Source organism: Rhynchophorus ferrugineus, unplaced genomic scaffold, assembly GCF_030347505.1.
Source record: "Rhynchophorus ferrugineus isolate W39M unplaced genomic scaffold, kcgeb_rfMv2 rfM7, whole genome shotgun sequence".
NCBI classification, from domain to species: domain Eukaryota; kingdom Metazoa; phylum Arthropoda; class Insecta; order Coleoptera; family Curculionidae; genus Rhynchophorus; species Rhynchophorus ferrugineus.
This window is the reverse complement of record NW_027472586.1, coordinates 28,635,541-28,658,183: the sequence shown is the minus strand read 5'-3', so window position 1 is coordinate 28,658,183 and position 22,643 is coordinate 28,635,541. Positions and strand designations below refer to the sequence as shown.

The following is a 22,643-nucleotide window of genomic DNA, read 5'->3' as shown; positions in this document are numbered from 1 at the left end:
TCTAAGTTTGATTTTTTTTTATATTTAGTGAGTTCCATGTTTATTTTTTGAAGTCGGTTCAATTTTTTTGTTAAAAATATTTTATTTCTCTTTTTTTAGTGTTAGAGATCTACTCAATAAATTACACAGTTTTAATTTTATTTAAAATTACAATGAGTAGGCCAAGTAAAGGTGTAGCGGGTATAAGGAAAAATAGAAAATAAATAAGAATAAAGAAACATTGACTGAAAATAAACTCTAAACGCTTTAACCATTACACTATAGAAGCAGTCGCATATAATAATTATTCGAGATCTTATATGCTATGTTTAGTGCTTAAAAAGCAAACTGAATGGCTTTTGCACTGAACGACTTCCGATTTTCCATCACATCAGCTTAACAATCACATTATACACAAATATCTGATTATTTTAGATAAAAAATATGTGAAAATTTACGTACGAGCCTTTGATATATGAGAGTTGTCCTCATTACCTCTACCCCCCCCCCCTTTACCCCAACAGATCGTGACTTGGTTCCAATGGGACCACCTCGGAAATTCACCTTGCGTATTTTGAAATCGGCCCGCAATTTCTCCGTCAATTGTGGTCAATCGGCGAACATACTTTAAAACAAATGTATACAGCCTAACATAGAACCTCATCCTTTTTCGAAGTCGGTTAAAAAATAAAACTGTTCCGTCTTGGACAGAACTACAACTTCATTTTCGCCCGATGCCAAGGAAACGACCCAGAAAAACACCCTCAAAGGAACTTAAATAAATCCCAACACAAAAAATATTACCCAAACACCGAAAAATAGCTTTCAAAATCGGTTAAAACTTTTCCCTTTACGGTTCTTTTTTGTTTTTTTTCCATTCGGTTGCTTGCTTCGTGTCTTATTCGCCGTATGATTAATTTAATTTTAAACAGTTTCGGCCTCGGAGCTAAATATCAGACGAAAAATAATTAAGTTTTTTTTTCTGTGTCGACAACGAAACAATATTAAGCTGGAATAAATTTAAAAGCAACAGCTCAGAGGCATGAAAATGTCATATCCATTCGGGGTATCGTTAAACACACAAAGCGCTACATTTAATTAGTACAATATCACGTGTTTTGTACGTATGGCAAATTTAATTTACATGCATAATTGCAAATTATTGAGTATTATCTTTTACGTAGAATTTTAATATGAATTACAAAAACATTTCTTAATAATAATAATAATTTTGTCAGTTAATTTGGAATGTGCTTCGGAACGAAGAAAAACGTCGAAGAGTGAATTGTCTAAAATGTTGCGTGAAAACTTACATTTTTATGATAAAAACATTTTATTTATATATTTTAAAGTCTCCATTTTACCAACGAGGGTTTATCTCGACTGGACCTACTGTTTAACGTGGACTCCGAAGCACGGTCCCCGGCATTAAGCCTACCGACTAGCCAACGACCAACTTGAGACCATCCCAGAAGATATCCGGTCTTACCTAACCTGGTTACTGGCGTGACTGAGATGGTTATTCCTTGTCGAATTTTCCACTGTTTCCTATATAGACACTTAAAATTAATATCACAAACATTCTCAGTAATAATAATAATTAACTAAGGTTGTAAAATGGGAAAGGGTTTAAAAAACATAAACCATTAAATTATTTAAAAACCCTATTATATTTAACGGAAAAAATAAGCACCTAGTTGAACGGCAACACAAAGCGATAGTGAGGATAAAAACAGGTAGAAATGATCCCGATATCCAATTTTATATATATATATATCACTCGTAACACCATTCAAAACATACGGAAATACCTCAGATCTCAGTACAGTCCGATGTCATTGCAGTACTAGCCATATAATGTAACACCTTCTTCCTAAAGAAAATACCATAGGGATAGACGTAGTCGTTGTTCCGTCTGGACAGCTAATATAAAATTATGTTTGAGTATCCCCCGTACGTTCGCGCGCTAGCTTGCACTTGAAGATCTTCGAAATGACACTGTTTCTACCAAAATGTCCATGGCGTCTCTCTATGGAATTGTTTTCCAAGTTTAGGAAAACTAAGAATCTGAGGTAGTACAGTCCGTTTTCGGTGACCGTTCACCCTGAACTTCAAGCTTTCGTTCAAATTCCAATATACTATTTTAATTCACAGCAACTTGCTGTCCATCTTGTATTGCATACAGCAAAAATCATCCCGACGTCTATTTTCAGATATCTCATTCGTAACACTATTCAAAACAAATGGAAATCACTGTGGAGTCCATAGCCAGTGGAGTACTATGACATGACGTGAGACGTTAAATCCTATACGTCAAAAAACCCTAGAGAAACAGATGTAATTAATTCTTTGGACACAATATTTCTTTTAATCGTTCATTCGCTCGTTTGTTTCTTTTATATTTATATTTGTTTTTCGTTGAATAAACAAGCATTTTCTACATATAAATTTTTGATATATGAGAACAACGAAAAATCAGAGCCAGCTACATTTGGCAAATAAGGGGGATACAAAAATTCCTGTACTGGATGAAAAATTAAAAAATTATATATTGTATATATTTCAATATTTTGATGAATTACCTTTAATTAATTTCTTATATATAACATTGTATGGCCATATGGTTTAATACTTAATTAAGAAAACTACTAACTAACTATGTATTACCAACTGATTTCGGATCAGAAATACAAGAAGAGCAGTTGTTATATATGGTTAAACTAATAAACTGAATTGCAAATGCTTTCGATTCTCTAAGACAGCATATCTCGAAATATTAAAGTTAAGACTAAAATCTGGATTTTTCAAAAACTTTTTTTGCCAATCCTTATTTATGGCTCCGAGACTCGAACACTTTTGCAGTCCGCATTTGCAAACTCGACGGAACCTTTTGGATGGAAGATGCACTAAACAGCTCAAAAAAGGACATGGATGAAAATCATAGTCATATCAATCGTAAATAATCGCCTGTCAAAAATATTCGATAGGTGAAATCCTGGGACATCCACAATAGCATATTGGTTGAGAAATATAAAATCTCCTAGGGTGCCTATTAGGGATTAATAATGATGTTGACGACTTATCGGTTAACCAACCATCCGACATTTTTATAATATTATTTATTCTACACTGGTGGATGCAAATATTACAATTTTGTGAGAAAAAGCAGTTTTTAAGTTTTTAGTAATCAAGGTTGGTATAGAAAAGAATAAGAGAACATAGGGAAGAACAGACGACATACATAAATATAATCGTTGTTTATAGCTTAATCAGGCATCAAAGAAACGTATGTTTACAGCTCCGAGTCTAAAATCTAAGACTTTAAACAAAATTGTTTATGTAAAAGTTACTATCTTCACTAAAACACGAAGAATGACGATCCAAATGAAATTAACTGTAGAAGTTTCACGAGAAACGGCACATATCGGTAAAGATTTTTTAAATAATTGATATTAATAGTAAGATTATTCTAAGTTCATTAAATTAGTTTAAATTATTTAAATAACCCTAAAGACACTAAGTTAATTTTTCCTCCATAGTTCTCGAATGTTGTACAATAACGGAATTATGATTTGACAAAAAAGATCGATAAAAACAACACATACCATAGTCCGTTCAACAAAACCGAGAACTTACGTCATCTGTATTTACGACGTCAAAACGTAGCAATGTTTCCGCATCAACATTGAATCTAATATTAATTAAATATATAAGTAACTTATAATTTAAATAAAATAATAAAAAAAAAATCAAATGTGATTTCTATTAAGTAATAATAAACAGAAAATTGAAATTAAGAAAACAAGCAACACGCCAAAACAACGTTTGCGGTTTATATTCTCTAATTATTAGCACTAATCTTTTGAAGAATTTTGCTGTAAACTGATCCGGTTAAATGTCCAAACGTGTCAGGTAACTCTCTTTATCTCTCTTTAACTAGAATCAAATTAAAAGGAAAATATTGTTTGATTTTAAAATGAATTTACAATTCGAGATAGGTAATACATTCGAAGTCTTGATGACGTTAGTTTGCTGTTATTTTGAATAGACTATATATCAATGATTAGAGTAGACGGTATTGAGATTCGAAATCACTTTTCACCTGACCTAATATAATACCACAAATGTACACGTAATGAACTGAATCATCATTCTTAATCTGCATCATCTAATCGTTCTTTATTTTATCATTATTTAAGTTTTTACGTTGGACACGATATATTTGTATTTTATTATGTAAGATAAAGCTTTAAAACATCCAAAAAGGAATACTACTGTCACCGTGGTTACATGAACATTATAATCTCACCAAATACCTCTTTCATACTTCTTTAATTTAATGAGATCTGCAGATGAGACACATTGATTGCTTCTAAAAGTAATAATGCGAACTTAAGTATAATAAGTTGTCAGGTGTAGTTTCACAAGCTTAGGGTCAGTAAAATTGGCATCAAATTTATAAAAAGTAATGGAAGATCGAAAATGTGTGAAGATGCGGAGCTGTACGTTCAAACCCAACTAAATCAAGTTATTTTGCAGCTTGACAACTTTTATATCCTTAATCCTACACGAAGATACTTAAATGAAAGGTCCTACCTCGACCATTGTACTCACCAAAAATTACCCTTTTCAAAAACCATTTGTTCTAGTTTATCACTTACTGTATTTTACGGAAATAATTATTTATTTAACAGTTTAGTAAAATAGTTACCTTAAATATTGATGCTTCTTCCACATTTTTTATTATTTAATTAATACATTTTCATATAGTTTTGGAACGAAAACCACTAAATATCTTAAACTTTCTTAATTAGTAAACTCTGAAAAAAACAGTTTTGTGACAAACCTAAATACATTTCAACAAAATGTTTAATAGTAAAAACACCTAAGAAATAAATTAACTAATTCTAATTGCTTGCTGTTTAAAATAAACGGAATTTCCAACTATCCCAGATATCACAGGACAAATAACTCCCATCTATCTTCCTTTGTTATATACAGTTATAATTAGCTCTAATTGTTTTTGTCGAAACACGAACGTAAACAAAAACTGGTCAGTTTACTATAGCAGAAAATGGTTATACTGGGAGAGATAAAAACCTATGATCATATATAAAAAATATTAGTATCTTGAATAAGTTCTAACTCTTTTTTAATGCTAGATTATTGAATAGGTTTCCGGTAATTGAAATAAAGAAAAATGGATTTGTAACTGTAAAAATTACTTGTTCAAACTAAAAATGATTCCGACGACTCTCACTCTCACTCTCGTTTCCCCATCACTGTTGTGGTTCTTCCAAAGCTCTGCAAAACGACCATCTTCAGAGAATCCACCTTTTTGTTTGATAAAAATCGTTTATTGCGAGACTTTATTGCGTAAATCGAGTCTTTAGTTCTCTGATTTTTTAAATATAATAGATCCAGATATGTATTTGGTTTGGTAAAGAAAGGTTTCAATAAGAAACCACAATTTTCATCGCTAGTTAGATGCTTAGTTTGATGGCTCTATCCAAAAAACATTAAAATATTACAAATTATTATAAATATTAAATAAATAATTGAGTTAGAATATTAAGGCTTATCTAAAGTGGACTAAATTTGTATCATTTTATTTTGTTTTACATCAATAGTGCTAATTGTTATTGTAACAACGACAACAACCTGCATGTTCTAGGGGCAAAAATTCATTTCCCATATCATCAATTCAGGTTAAGCTTCACATATTCAAATTTTTCAGTAGAAACTACAGAGCAACTGAAGAGTACGTATACGAATCTAAATAAATTATTATTATTTATAAACGCTCAGAGATATATGGCTTTTTAAATTCCCTTCTGACGTTTGTGCTTTTAAAGAAAACAATGATGTGCGATATTTACTTGTAAGGTAAACATGAGTTAGACAGTTAAAAACACCTCCATTGTTATCGTTTAAAAGACACAAAGCAAATATTGCTACAGTTCTATGCTATGTTAATTTTGGAGTTGCTATTTGACCCTTTTAAGAAACGAGAATTGTTTTAAAGAATTAAGTAGTTCCAAGAATAACATAGACATATTTTGAGATGAATTATTTTGCATGAAATATATCAGTTATGTTTGAAACTATTTTGCTGATACATTTTTAATTGTACAGGAAAAATGGAGCCGCAGCTACCAGAGAGCTGCTGAAGGGTGACCCTGATGCACATAATTTTCAAGAATACACGTACAAGAAGATCACGCCATGTGACGTTTGTTCGCAAGTTTTAAGAGGTAAGAAAAGACATTTACAGGATATATTTAATAGCCTTATATAAGTGTAATTAATTTATAATAATCTAATATAATGTATTCGTTGCATATATTATAACCTACGATATCTATTGGTGAAAATGGGAAGTAGCAATGCGAAGAACTCTTAAACAACATAACAAGTTAGATGGTATTAACATTTCTCCACATAAAATAAGAGCCCTCCATTTAGTATTATTGAGTTATTCAGCGTATACAGGCATTTTTGACATTCACTAATTTTCAGATATCTAGATGTGATGAAAAAAACCAAAAGAGGGAAAATGGCTACTACACGTATTAACTGAAAATGCCACTTCAAACTGATTTAATATGAGGATGTCATAGCTTACAAGGCAAAAAGAATAGTTTTCTGTAGAGTACTGCTATTAATGATGAAAAATTAATTTCAAGAATGAATTCAATTCAATGAATCTCAAGAAAAATTCATGGATTACAGGACAGTTGTCTACGTCGATAACGATGCGAAATATTCATAGCCAAAAAGTTTTTCTGTACATAGAGTGGGATCAGCAAGATATTGCAAGCTTCTACATCTTCCTCTGCTTCTTCTATTTCAAATAAAGCTAATACCTCTGTTAATTTGAGTTTCTGTTTACAGAGATGTTTATTTAAATCTTTTGAAGAAGAAAAACTCCACAATAAATTGTTGTTATATAAACAAATTTTGAAGCCAGTGTAAACCTACGGTGTGTAAATATGGGGTTGCTCCAAGACATCCAATATCAATATGAAGCAATGTTACCAAAATAAAGTCCTTTGCAACATTGTTAACGACCCATAATATATTATTAATGGAGCTATTCGCAAAAATCTAAGAATACCAATGATCAAAGATTAAATGAAACAGTTCATTAAAAAACAAAAAGATTATGGGAAAATCAAGAAAATCAAATCAAATAACACATAAAACATGGACTTGAAGGTTGAAGAGACAAAAAACCATAATTAATGACAATTAATGACGTACGTCAAAGTGACGCAATGTTGCCGCATTTAACTTTGTTATTTTACGCATTTTAGTTTATTTTAGCCATAATAAGACATAATAATATAAATAAGGTAATGGAACAAAAATGTTATGAAATATAATTTATATCAACATTATAGTACATCTAATGCACATATTATTGAAGGGCTTAAATTATGGTTAATTACATACACACCCACAAGAGTTTAAAATTATTATATTATATTTACATTAAACTCTTTTTTAAACTACCTGTGGTATCCCCTGGTGGCTTAATCTACCTAATTAATAAATGTACATATTTTAGGTATTTTAAGTAAAGTAGCGTATTTTATTTTCATTAGAGAATATATTTACCTTTTTATATTTAGTTCTTGATAGCTTCGTTGTTGTGCTTTTTTGTCAATTCTGATATTACTGTATTTCTTCTTAGTTTCTTCTGTTGCTACCACCTGTGTACATTTTTCCCTAAAAATGCATTAGGCTACATTTCCAAAATAGTTAGTATTCGTTCTCTCCTCGTACATTTTAACCCAATGCTCAAATTTTGAACAATTACACACATACCTATGCACATAAATATTTTACACTCTACAATATTATTCTCTACAGTTATCTTATACTAAATATTTATTCATCTTTAGTTGTTTCCACTCTCATCACCCTGTCTGGTATTGTCAGCAATGACTCATAATCGTACATCCACTCGCTGTCATATTCGGAGCCATTATTCAAATCAATAACTAAGTTTTTAGTTCTCAATCTAACACTATTTCACAATTCCACCATTTGTAAATTTCATCTTATGTGTGTCTGATGGATTTCATCCAATCCGAAGGGTGTTATTGTAGACAATCCATTCCACATATTCAAACAGTTGTTGCTTATATATTTTTTTCGACCTGCAAACCTATTGTAGTATATTATTCTTTCGATTTGATAGAATATGCATTTATCGGGAGGAAGACGTTACCCTCTGTGGCCATATGGTTCATAACATTTCATTTATATTTACCAAGTAACAATTTGATATACTTCACTCAATATGTTATCTTCAACATTTAATTTATATTTTGCAAGCTATTTCTTAATTACAGCCTTTGCCGATCACTTGTTGGGATCTTTTTTTGGATTCCTATTTCTAGCATGAATAACAATGTATCTACAATGAGTTGTTAAAAAATCTAGTTAAATGTTATTGGAACTTTTATCTGTTTCCAATGTTCCATTTTGAAATACTTATGTTTACAGACAAATTGAAATTACAAGTCTGTCTTAATTTTATTGTATGCTTTTAATAATTATATTCTTCTAAAAGAAATGTCTGGAAGTTGCATTGGACCTCTTCCTGAGTTATCTTTATAGTATTTAAATCCCACAAGGAGCTGTATATTCCTAAGGTATATATAGATAATTTCCATACTAACAGTTTTCTATGAAATAATTGCATTAAATTATGTTTATATTAAAAAAACTACTAACTGTTTTTATATATTTCATAAATTTAATCTAGAACAGAACTTACAATAAGGTATGTAGACATTATCTTTTTGGTGAATCCAAAATTACATTGTTATTTTTTGGAGATTTTAGTTATAGTGTCCATAATAATATTCAGTGCTGCTGCAACTCAATAAATATGTTTCCAATAAAAACCACCAGATAACAGATAAGTTCGAGAGGTAATTATTGCAGAATCTTACTATACTGCAATACTTACCTCTCTAACACATTTTAGTGGTAAGAACGGGACCCCATTACGTCGTTACTGTTCGAAGTTATTGGTTAGAGACATAATCAGTTTCTGACTGACTTATTTATTTGTCCTAGGCATTTTCAACCAGAGTCATCACATATATTAAGCAGCGACTTGTAACCTCTTATTATCACGAAGGTTTTAAAAATTTTGCAGACATTTGACAACCGAGCGCCTTGTGAACCCTGATTCTGATACATGTTCGAACGTATCAAACAGCATTGTATCCGTTTTTAACTAGAATCATATGAGAAGAAAAATATTGTCTGATTTTAAAATGAATTTACAGTTTGCGATAGGCGATACATTAAACATCTTGATGGCGTGAGTTCACTGCTACTTTGATAGATAGTGTTACAGTTGTTATAGATATAGTTACGTATTATGTGTAAAAATTATTCCGTAATTTAAAATTATGTGGAGTGCATCAGTGTTAGTACATCCATCAAGTTTTCATTAGGTTTAGGTCTGAAATATTTGATCTAGACTTTAAGAACAATTTGCAGTAAAATTTACTAGGTAGTTGTAGTTAACAACTAGTTGTGATATGTGTGCCGTATGACTTTTAAATAAAAGATAGACGCCTACTGCATAGACACTCACGGAGCTTAACTATCGCTAAAATAAGTGAATTATAATTCGAATCGTCTTAACATACAAATTATTCCTGTAGCATCCGGCTCTTCTCATATCTCTATACATGTATGAAAGATAATTAATGTAAAATAATATGTTTGATCTTTCATCTGAACCAGTCATTTAAATTATTAATTGTTTCATTTTTAGTTCAAGATTAATGATTTTAGTTAAGTTGTCGTCGAAGTGAACAACCGATGTTTTTGGTTGTTTTCTTACAGAAGATATTATTGTTCAGATTAGTATGGCGGTGATTCTGTGCATTTCTAAGTACAGCATAAAGATAAATCGAAAAAATATGTTTTAGTAATTTTGACACATTTTTTTCTACAGAACTAAATAAGCTGATCTAAATAACTTTATCCCAAAATCTTTATTAACAATGTGATAAAAAATATTACTACATATAGCTGAAAAGCGTTACATATAATAATATGTGTGCGTGGTGCGAGAATTGTAATAAAATCGATTTCAATATAGGCATCGAACAGACAGGCTGAAATTGTTTGAACACACTTTCCAACTGATCCTCAACGGAGGTGCAAACAACTGCCTGCTTATAGAGACTAAATCCAATAAAAGCTTCACCCACATACCTTAAAATCAGAGAAAACGTAATTCTGACAGTATAAGCCTTTAAATTCAGTGAGAAATGTATATTGGAAAATATATCTAAAACCACTAGTTTGTGTTCTACGTATATTCAATATATAAGACCATGAATTAATATTGAGCGATTTTTCTTGTAAATTCAAGGTTTCGTTGAGAAAATTGGGTATATTACAATTTTTTTAATTATCAAAAATCTTTAGATTCAATGACATACCAGGTGTGCCGGACAGTCATTACCGGTTTACTCGAAAAAAACGACATAATTTTCAACAAAATGCAAAAATGTATTTATTCAAAATATTGGATATTTGGTACTATACGTCTTGCCCAACTTTTAGACTATTTTTGGATGCCATCCCAAAATAACTGTTTGTCCATCGAGCAAAACCATTCATCGAACCATTTTCGAATTTCTTCAAAATTGGCGCGAAGTGTTTCTCTGCAAGCCATGTCTGGAAGTTCCATTAGACCTCTCCGAAGGTTATCTTTACACCATTTAAATCCTGTGCCCTGTAAGAGTGTATGAAGGGATGTCTTATATCCCTCAAAAAGCCGAATGTCCCTAACTCTTTTATGTATACTTTCCAAACTAACAATTTTCTCTAAAATAATTTAATAAAATTATGTTTATATCGATAAAATAGTTTATGTACTCACTGTTATACATTTTGTACATGTGATCTCGAATAGAGTCAATATCAAGAAGGTCAATTTTTCTTTGATGAATCTAATGTATTGCCCATTTTGTAAGCGATGTTATTCACAGTAACTACACTAATATTCAGCGCGGCAGCAACACGCTAAAACATTTTCAATAAAATTGCAGCAACTTATAATATTCAATATCATCAACGGGCAAAAGGGGGCCTCCATTATCTCTTCCCTTTTTGAAATAACGTATTAAAGCCGCTATCAATTGGTGACCCTGAATATCTATTGTTTTCGGCATTTTCAAACAAAATGATATGGTATATTATAAATTGACTGAAAATTTATCAAAATAGGAATATAGGGCTAAAGTAATGTTTGCCGGTTTATAACCTGTAGTAATTAGAACTAATATTTTCAATAATTTAACATACATCTGACAACCGGACGGCATCCAGCTGTCAAACCTATGCAATATTCTTGAAAGCAAAAGTGATAAAAGGCTTACTTGATGTATAATTAAGTGTTGTTTTTAGATATACTATAATGTTAAAATAAATTTTATTTGATAACAGTTTTGTTCAATTATTATTTATTTATATTAAAATAATTTATTACTTATTTATTACCTTTAAAAAGGAAGAACCATCAACGACGACTATTACATAGCGCTACTGGACCGTTTGAAGGACGAAATCGCCGAAAAACGACCGCATCTAAAGAAAAAGAAATTGTTGCTTCACCAAGACAATGCACCGTGTCATAAGTCAGTGAAAACGATAGCAAAAACCCATGAATTGGGCTTCGAATTGCTTCCTCATCCACCGTATTCTCCAGATCTGCAATCTGCTATATTCTCGCAGTCCCCCAGTGACTATTTCCTGTTCTCAGATCTCAAAAGAACTCTCGATGGGAAGAAATTTTCGTCAAATGAAGAGTTGGTCGCTGAAACTGATGCCTATTTTGAAACAAAGGGCAAATCGTACTACAAAAATGGTGTGGAAAAGTTGGAGAGTCACTATAATCAGTGTATCAACCTTGTAGGGAATGATGTTGAATAAAAAAAACTAATTTTGCCAAAAAAATGGGTTTTACTCTGGTAGGCCGGGGTCTTTTCAATTGACTTGTTATTACACAAAAAATGTAGGCGTAAAATTTCTTCCTCCATATAAGCTTTAAAAGTACCTCTTGGTTCCCCCATTCTCTTCAAAAAGATAGGCAAAATTTTCACTAAGCCGATTAATATATATAGAAAATGAATACATCCAATATTAAAAAATTAACAACAATTAATTTATCTAACATATAAAACAAGCATTCACCATAAATTCAAACCAAAAATGTCTCTTATGTTTTTTCGAAACAACTCCATTACGGAAAAAGGGAAAAGAAAAGTATTTTATTCTGCGTTGCTTTAATAAAGTAGGCAAATAAATGTCGAATTCCGTCTAACATATCGAATAGCCTGACCTGAACGGCATGAAGATCACTATGTATATAAGGAGATAGCGAAATCGGATTCAATAGCAAGATATATACGCGATTGCAGATTGAATATTGTTTGAGTTCACTTCACTCCCTTGATCTGAGATAAAAAAAATAAGCGAATAAATGCTTACAAAGGGTAAAGCCCTTTAAAGGTTATCGAGTATTTCTTCTCTACGTCTCGACCTATAAACTGATAGCTGAAAGGGTATGAATTCGATTTTATATCAAATCAGAAATTATTAAATACATTTCGTATTCTAGATTTAGTATTTCTAAATAATATATTATAAAGGTTTATATCTTAATTTGGGTTACTTTATCTCAATTCTTTATTTTTATTGGACCAGAGTACCTATTTGTTATATTTCCATTTTTGGTTATATCTTTATATTATTTGTAAACATTAGGAACTTGAATAAATTTTTCTACAATTTGATAATTTATTGTTCTATAGACCCTTTCAATAAGGTCTAGTCGATGTGGAAATGGAATTCTACAAGCTGTGTGTGATATATAATCGAAATTATATGTGATGTCATCATATTCAAAATATAACATCACTTATATGTCTATCGCGGTTTCTTGAGAATCCTGGTAATAATCAAAATTTCAGTGAATAATTAGTATAGGTTTATGACATCCGAAAATCCCAGAAAAAAAGAACGCCTAAATCAAGTAACCAGGAATAACCGTCAGATCGGCGACAGAAAATATATAGCCAATTCAAAACAGTAGTGACACGTGTGTCAATATGTGTCTGTGTAAAGTTGTAAATTCGTTTTGCAGTCAGACAATATTATCCTTCATGTTTTATTCTATTTAAAAAGAGATAGAATGCTGTTAGAGAAGTTCGATCATGTAACCGAAAGAGCCTGCAAAAGTTGTCTTTTTGTCAAACGTCTGCAAAATTCTTCAAAATATTATAACTACGGGTTATAAACCGACAAAGGTGGTTTTAACGCTTTGTTTTAATGAATTGCAAATCGCCCCGGAGTTTTTTTTTTAATATTTTTTGCCCATTGCAGCTGCACTGAATATAATTACGGGCACGGTCACTAAAATATCTCAAAAAATAAAAACAATATCATCTTAAACTCACCAAAAAGGAACCATGTTTATGCGAAACAGGTGACGAATCAAGATCAACTTGATGTTACTTTATCAGATATCAAATATACGAATTGTAAAAAGAGTATGTAGTTTTTTCAATCGAAACATAATTTAATACAATTATTTCAGAGAAACTTGTTAGTCTGGAAGTATCCATAAAAGCCAAAACATATATAGCTATTTAGGGAATGTAGAATATCCCTTCATACACTGTTGTTTAATATATTTGGGATTTAAGTGGTGTAAAGAAAACCCTCGAAGGGGTTTAATGGAACTTCCAGAGTACTTTTAAAAGAATATAATTTTTAAAAACATATAAAACAAGCAAGGAAGAATTATTATATCAATTTATATATTTAAATGAGACATAAATATTTCAGATTGGTACATTGGATCGCTCATGGCAAGATGATAATAAATATAGTGTAAAGACAACAAAAGTTGATGGAAAAAAAGTTGGAATAACTATCGATTAGGTTTTGTTAGTCATAACATTTATAAATAATGCATTGCAGACATATAGTTCTTCATGCTGTAAACAGGAATGCTTTTATTCCTGTTACAGTATTGGTGTTTTCCTCTAAGTCCAAGGGTGACTACCATGGGGAAATGAGCCATAACTTGTTTTTGCAGTAGTTTCAAAATCAGTTTTTAAAAAACTTCAGAGGAACCATCAGTTATTTTTATGTACAATACCATATCTACCATATATATAGTACACTCCTGGGGAAAATACCAACAAGGGCATCAACAATGCAGGCTGCAATTAAGGAATGGCTTAAAGTACATAAAATAAGTTAAGTAATGTTAATTATTTCAAATTGTTACTTGTTGCATTGTTACTAATTGCATTTTATGTAATTTACTTGGGCAAATGGTTTGAACATGACTGTCAAATGAAAGGGAAACGAGTTTATCACACTTTAGTGGCAAAACCGAATATTTAGGTGAGAAATACCGCGAATAGACCTTCGAAATAATGGATCAAGTTCATAGAAAGCGATTTGAAGAATAAGATACTAACATTGTCCGAGGCCAGAACGGTTGCATCTCCAAGGATGGCAATATTTGATAAAAAAAAATTCAAAGCCCTACGACACCATCTTTAGTTGAGAATTATACACTCTCCTCGTGGACCGGCTATGGGTTGATAATGAACATATTTTATATATGAACGTATTAAACATATTTCTCTCTTGTCGCTAAAGCTATTTACTTTATAAGCAACTCAAAATTAGTTATTTTTTCTAAGCATTTAGGTAAAAAATAAAAAACCTTACCGATAAATATGATCGTTGCTGTAAATTTTAAAAGAAATTACTTCAATATATCTATCGATATTATAGCCTATTTCCAAAATTACCTGAGCAGAATTGTTTCTAACTATATTCTAACAGTTGAAGCAACATAAGTAACATAAGACATTTCAACTTTCATAAGATCATATCCAAAATTTCGCCATCTAATTGGCAAAATTTAGCAAAGGCTCAACAATCTTTGTATTAAAAATAGATTGTAGTGTGACTTTAAAAATAATTTTAAAATATATGTGCGTTCTTTCGTCACTGTTGATGCCGCTATCCTAAATGACAGTTTGAGACTTATGTGTAGTGTAAACTAGTCCCTCGTCTCCGACATTCGTGTTTAGAAAACCGCCAAGGAAACGTTTATTTGAGAAGAAAAAACCTTCACATATAATGAAAGAAATTCATTAATATAATGTTAAATCCACGCACGGTCTTACAACACATTGCTAAAGTCTTGTAATGAATGTAATAATTATTTGAATACACAATTTATTCCCCAGATTCAGTTCCCTCAAAGTCGTGGAAAACTGTTTTCATTTTACTATGAATGTCTAATTAAAAACTATTTTCAAAGGTTTTTCACGAGGTTTATCCAAAAAGCAGTATGAAAAATACTAAAGTGAAAGAGTGAAAAAAACACACGTGACTAAAGGTTTAAACTAGTCAAACTAATTAAACTTGTCAAAGAAAAAGAAAAACCAGAAAAAGTTGGAACAAACCAGGGATCCTATAAATAAGATTTCAAAAATCCAAAAACTGAAGGAAGAATCAATGAACTACTATTTGCAAGAGCTGTGAGCATATAAAGAGTCCGATCATCCTGGAGAGTAAGCGAGAAGTCTATAACGATCGACCAAAAGCCAGATAAAATGAATAAAAAGCAGAGCCGAACACCTGGATAAGGACCGGCGAATTACGGCATAATTAATTATCATAACACAAATAAAAAAGCAAAAATATACTAAATCTGAATCCCAGGGAGGCACCGAGATTCGATACAATCGCCGGAGATATATAGGATACATTACTTCACATTTATCTTCGGATTTGGCGCATGCGCTTTCAATATCCAATCAGTGCACTCTGCATTTTAAAATAGAGAATAATTCGAGTTTGACGCATGCGGACAAATGAAAGAGCCACTACTATATATGAAAGCAGTGATATTCTCCTAAAAATCTTCAAATAAGATCAACTATGATCGCTACTATTATTGATCCACAAACCCCAATAATGAATTCTCTTCCTAGAGCTCTCGATTGACATATTCTGCATTTACTGGCCTAAAATGAATAGATTGTCGTACTTTTAAACTTAAAGAAATCTCAGTCAACACATCATTATTTATACAAAACAATAAATTATTTACTTATACCCTTAAATGATAATGCATTGTATTTTCCTTGTCATTAGATCATTTGATCCAGGTCTACTTTTATTAGCAAATTTAATTATTTCAAAGTATCACTGTACACTGTTCTTACATCTAAGCAAAATGCTATCTAATTTCTTCTTCTCTGAATATCAAATCCTTCGCCTTTTACTTTCAACAAATTCTAGCTATAGCTATAGCTCATTACCAAAATATATTATGTTTAAAATAAATGTCTAATTATTACCTGTTACTACAATTTTTGCTACTATTCTTAATGGACAATCCTCATAAATGACTTGACTACTTCCAACACAACAATATTAATTTTCTGATCTATTCTTGTTATCATTAAATTTTGGCATATATTGATAAATATTCGACGTCATTGAAAATGATGTATTATAAATTTGGCAGTTATTACCACTATAAATAAAAATAATGCTGCTTGGATTTTATACTTAAACTTTAAAAAAATAAAATCTTACATTCTGCACTTATACTTGTTCTTCCATATTTTGTATAACCACCAAGAATAACACAACAATTTAATTATTATTACTATAGAATTATTAATATTATTACACAAAATCTAAATATCCTAAATTTTTTTATATATATATAAAAATTTTAACATAAAATATAATTATATATATAAATAATTATATATATATATATATATATATATATATATATATATATATATATATGTATATATATATATATATATCAACGTCTGGTAAGCAACTAAATATATATATATATATATATATATTCCTGACACTCTACAATATTCTCTGCCTCCAACAGATTCTTCAGAATCTAGCCAAATGAAAAATATTCTCAAATCTGAGGCAAATATTTGCAAGAGTTTCCCAAAGTACCATCCTAGGACCTATGCCCTATTTTATCTATCAAACTGTAAGGAATTAAGATAGCCACATTCGTAATACTATTAGCACTGTATAAAAACCAAATAGCAACTCTAAAGAAAGCGCAGGTAGCAAAGTCCATAAATTATAAATTGGGCCAAACAATGGCGAATAAAACTAACATAGACTAAAGGGGACTAAAACCTGGAAACCTATGTTTAAACTGAAAATAGAGCGCGAATAAAGCACGAGAAGCAACGTGAGAAGTCTAAGAACACAACTACAGATTATCGTTGGTTGAATAGTTGGTCTATAACATCAAATTTAATGTATAATTAAAATAAAAAAATTAAATATTGTTATTATAAATCCATTTTTTCCTTTAAAATTTAAGCGGAACAATTTAAATTAAGACGAAAATATTTGTATTAAATATGGTCCTTTAACAAATCATGAACTTCATAATCTAACATACACGATATTCCGATATAGCTTATCTTATTTATTTAATATTTTATGGTCATAGGATGCCAAGCATATTCAGCACAAAGAAAATGGAAAAATTGCTGTTTTTGCGTAATCGTCTCGTTGTGTTTCAAAATAAAACTAAATAATGGACGGCTATTAAAAAGGCTCGTAAACCGAACAATTCCGTTCCGTTTCTGATACAGTTTCATTAAAATAATCCGCTTAGAACAACGTCCATTTGTTGTTGTTGTTTTTTATTGTTCAAGCTAGGCCGCCATGTTTGAGCCGGAAACGGTGTCTCTACAATGAACATAACGTCGATTTATAAAAGTTTCATTAATTTTAGCGAACATAAATTACCAATTCAAAATAATTCAGGATTACGTTGCTGCTTTTCCATCTTCACAACAACAGAAACAATATAAAATATATTTCATCTGCCATACAATTCAATAATTACATATATTCTGTCCTTCTCTCACTCTATATAAGTTTTAACATTTTTAATAGCCATCTAACCTTAATCCTGCTTTAGCTTAGATTTATCACAAAACTAATATAGATCCACATATAACACACAAATAAAACAATAAAAAAAACACTTGGTCTTGTATAACAGTTAATATTATAACGAAAGGCTCGTTGGGACCTCTAGGACTGAGAAACAACTTTGATTCCAATCATACAGCATACAGAAAATATCTGTATTAACATCGCTATCACAACCCCAGATTTTAATCTCATTGTAACTGTATCAAAATGAACGATAGATGGATGAAATAGAGCTCATAAATTTACAAGGATGATTTATTGGCCGAATTATCATAGGCTTTACACGATATTTCGCATTATTTAATAAGCAAATTAATTACTCTTGAGGATATTGGAAAATAACAAAAATATTGCCGCAACGCACAAAGGCAGATTTGAAACTGTTAAGGCTGTTTTTTTCAGTCTCATGTCCATCTCTAATCCGAGATAAGGGGTTATTTGGGATATCGGCAATGTAGATGAGATGTAAAAGTGGTTCCAAGACACTATGTTAGCTCGCATAGACGATTTGAATGTGCTTGACATTTCTCATAACCGCATATAATTCTTCAGTAAGAATTTTAGTGAACAGAGAGGGGCTCAGAGGTCAGAGATTAAGGTAGACATTAAAACAGGACCAAAACGATGCAGGATCTGTATTCATGAAAACATGGTTTACATATGTCTCGTTCTAAAGATGTACCAAAAATGTTCTAATATTATGTTCTATATTACTTTTCGACTTTGGTAGCTTCCACATTAGATATATCGACACAGATAGGGACAAAATTCAGAGTGGTATATTTATAATAAGTAGTGTAACCTGCGGGAAGTTTATGCATACTCGACAGCACATGCTTTATAATTTACTATTAGGTGCTTCCATGTATTCTGATCATATTTTTACTTTAAAGGTACACTTTTTTACACTCTTCATCCTCATTCATAGTACGCCACAGAAAACTCTTTTTTGGACACTTAATCCATCATCTAGCCTAAGTTCTCTGAAAGTTCTTTGAGAGTTTGAGCTGTATCTTCGTCCCAGTTCTAAGTTGTCAAGTCTTGCATTCCATTATCTCAGTTGAGTTCTCCAGATCGTTTTTGTCATTGACGTCAAATCGCCGCATTTTAAATCGTTGAAAGCAAAACCAACAATTGCGATATGATAGACCAGCATCACCATTAATTTTTGAAATTGTTTGGTGGGCTTGAGATAATTCCTTAATAACAGTAAAAGTAATAAATGACGAAAATAAAATTTTGAGCGTTCCATGATAAGTGTCTGTATACACGGAATAACTCAATAATATTAAATAAACTACTGTGGAACTATGAAACTACTATTATTTAATGTATAGAAATGAAAAAAACATCCAATTTAACAATTAGGTTAGATTTTTCAACAATTGCGTATCATTATGCTTCCTATTTTCACCAACAGCTACCGCTGATCAAAATACGTGTAACAAAATATTTTAATAAATATATTCAGCATCACATTTTATTAATATAATTCAAATATGTGAATAGTAACTAATGTAAATAGCAAGGAAAAAACTATCTCACATAACAAGTCAATTGAAAAGTCCTCGGTCTATCACAATAATACACATTCTTTTGGCAAAATTAGTTTTTTTTATTAAACATAATTCCCTTCAAGGGTAATACACTGATTATAGCGATGAGGTCTGAGAACAGGAAATAGTCGCTGGTAGCCAGATCTGGAGAATACGGTAGATGAGGAAGCAATTTGAAGCCCAATTCATGGATTTTTGCCATCGTTTTCAGTGACTTGACACGCTGCATTTTCTTGGTGAAGCAGTACTTTCTTTTTCTTCAAATGCGGCCGTTTTTCGGCGATTTCGTCCTTCAAATGGCCCAATAGCGCTAGTTAATAGTCGCTGTTGATGGTCCTTCCTTTCTTAAGGTAGTCAGTGACAATTATTCCATGCCAATCTCAAAATACAGACACCATAACCTTGCCAGCCGACTGTTTTCCCACGCTTTGGAGCGGATTCATCGTGTGCAGTCCACTCGGATGACTGTCGATTGGACTTCGGAGTGAAATGAGGGAGCTATATTTCATCTATTCTCATACATCGATGCAAAATCTCGGGTTTATTACGCTTGGTCATCTTCTAACACTGCTCCGAATCATCAACTCGTCGTTGTTTTTGGTCAAAAATGATCTCGCGCAGCACCCACTTTGCACAGAGCTTTCTCTTGCCCAAATATTCGTGAATGATATGATGTACACATTCAGTTCAAATCTTTAGAGTGTCTGCTATTTCATTCAATTTCAATTTACGGTCATTCAAAATCATTTTGCTGATTTTTTTAATGTTTTCATCGGTAACAACCTCTTTTGGGCGTCCGCTGCGCTCACCGTCTTCGATGCTCATTTAACCACATCTAAACATAACATACCAATCCTTGATGGTTGCTTTTTATGGGGCAGTGTCCGGAAACTCGGCATCAAGCCAAGTTTTTGCTTCAACAGTATTTTTTCCTTTCAAAAATCAATATTTTATCGAAAACACGCGAAATTCCTTTATTTACAATAACAAGAGTTGCTTCCCTCAAAATGCTATAATTCACAAACTAATGATAAGACAGCTGTCAAATTTATACATGCATCTTTTGAGGGTTAGAGCTAACCAAAATACATATAGATTTAATTCTAGTAGCCGCATCGATGTATGGGGTCTGGGTATTTTCAATTGACCTGTTATATAGTTATTATTCAGATATCATTTAATTTTTAATATATTGAATTCCTTTTAATCTCTCAAACAATTTTAAATAATTACTTTCTTAATGGTTTAGAATAGGAAATTGGGTTTTACTCATTTTGTATTTTGAAATTGATATTTCCAAATTATATATAAAAACTAAATTGGAATTCTAATTATAATTTATAAGAATAATTGATACTATGGCAAGGCAACTATGTCAAATAAGTCAACATTTTTTGGACGAAAACATAAAGAAACTAAATTTTTATTCATAGATCTCTAAAAATATTGTAATCATAATTATAAATTTTATAGTTACAGCAGCAATTATAGGAATTTAACTAATTAAATTTTCAGGACATACACGTCAAGGCCTGAAATGTCGAATATGCAAGATGAATGTACACCTGGACTGTCAGAAAGAGGCCCAGAAATGCCAGACGAAGGCCAAATTGTTACGCAGGCAGAAATCGACCTCTGAAATTGAAACTAGAGTACCAGAAATGTCTGGCGACGATGATAGTAAGTATTTGTTCATTAGATCTTAACTTGTATTTGTTCAGGTTCGCTAAAATTATTAAGAGCAGATTGGTTCAAATATTATTACAATATAAATTATTATTTAATCATATAATTTTATTGTAAGTATATGTCTGTGTAATAACTCTCTATGTTTTCCACTGACCAGATATGGCCGACGGTTTTATGCCAACCATGAATAGGCGAATAACCATTAAGCCAAATAGCAGTCAGAATCAATTATCAAATGATGCTACTTATTTAGGTATTTCAATGATCATCGCTGTTACCTTGTTGAAATGTATACCCAAAGATATAAGTACAACTCATACAATATTCTATCATTTGGTCTCTGTCTTATTATAATTATTAATTTATTATTTCATCGTAGTATCATTTATAACATCCCAAGGGCACAGAACTAAATATGCAATGACAATGAACTGAGATATGAATAGTATTCAGGTAAAATTGACTACACCATATCACATACATCTCAAACATTGCCCAATTTCTAATTTTCTACCAGTTTTTCCTGTTTTCTACACTCTCGTTATTTTTACTAAGTTTTAATGTCCTGCCAATCCGGTATTTTGTTTATTGGAGAAATTGAAAACATTTTTATGTTTCTCTTGTTTTAATAGGATATTAATTTGGATTTGAATCATTTCATTCATTTGAGTGATATTTTTAGGTACGTCCCTCAAGCTATATGTAAGAAAGGACGCGTCTGAGGTGATTAGTTCATATGTTCAGACTGTCAAAATCAAGGATTTAAGGATGAATTATTGAAATAGCTTTCTGTCTGTGAACGTATGCGTTTCATATAAAGATGATATCTTAGCGTCTACTAAAACGTCTTAGAAATGAATCTAGAAATTATTTTTGGTCTTTATGGTGAGTTAGATGTTTGAATGTTTTGTCCATATATCTAAGTGGCTAGTGGCGTGCTTGACTAGTTCATTGTTTTCAAATTGTTCCATGAAGATATTGTTTATGATAAGATATATGGAAGAATCCATAGCGGAACCGAATATTTATTTATACTTTTCTTGAAACTAGAAATATAAGGAGAAAAGACAGTATGTTATGAAAAGGAAAAGTATGTTCTACAAAGTGCTAGGTATATTTTCCGATTTTTTCATTATTCATCAGGTCTCATTAATGGAAACTTTGGTAAAAGAGGAGATTATATCCAAAGTAGTAAGTGTTTCCTGGATTGATTCGGATAATCCATATCTTATCCATAAAATCAGCAGAATCTTCAATTTGATACAGATTGTACCCCGTTAGAATATATTTTATTATATATTTTGACCCTTAGCAGGTTTCGAACGAAAACTGCTA

General features: G+C 31.2%; 1 protein-coding gene across 1 annotated transcript in view; it reads left to right on the top strand.

The window, feature by feature from the left end:
- The window catches only part of Stacl (SH3 and cysteine-rich domain-containing protein), a 455,842-nt gene that overhangs the window by 377,088 nt on the left and 56,111 nt on the right, over positions 1–22,643 (top strand). Inside the window, exons 24-26 of the mRNA XM_076410623.1 lie at positions 6,115–6,233; positions 21,135–21,299; positions 21,466–21,561. Of these exons, the coding sequence (XP_076266738.1) occupies positions 6,115–6,233; positions 21,135–21,299; positions 21,466–21,561 (380 nt within the window). The remainder of the gene's footprint in view (positions 1–6,114; positions 6,234–21,134; positions 21,300–21,465; positions 21,562–22,643) is intronic.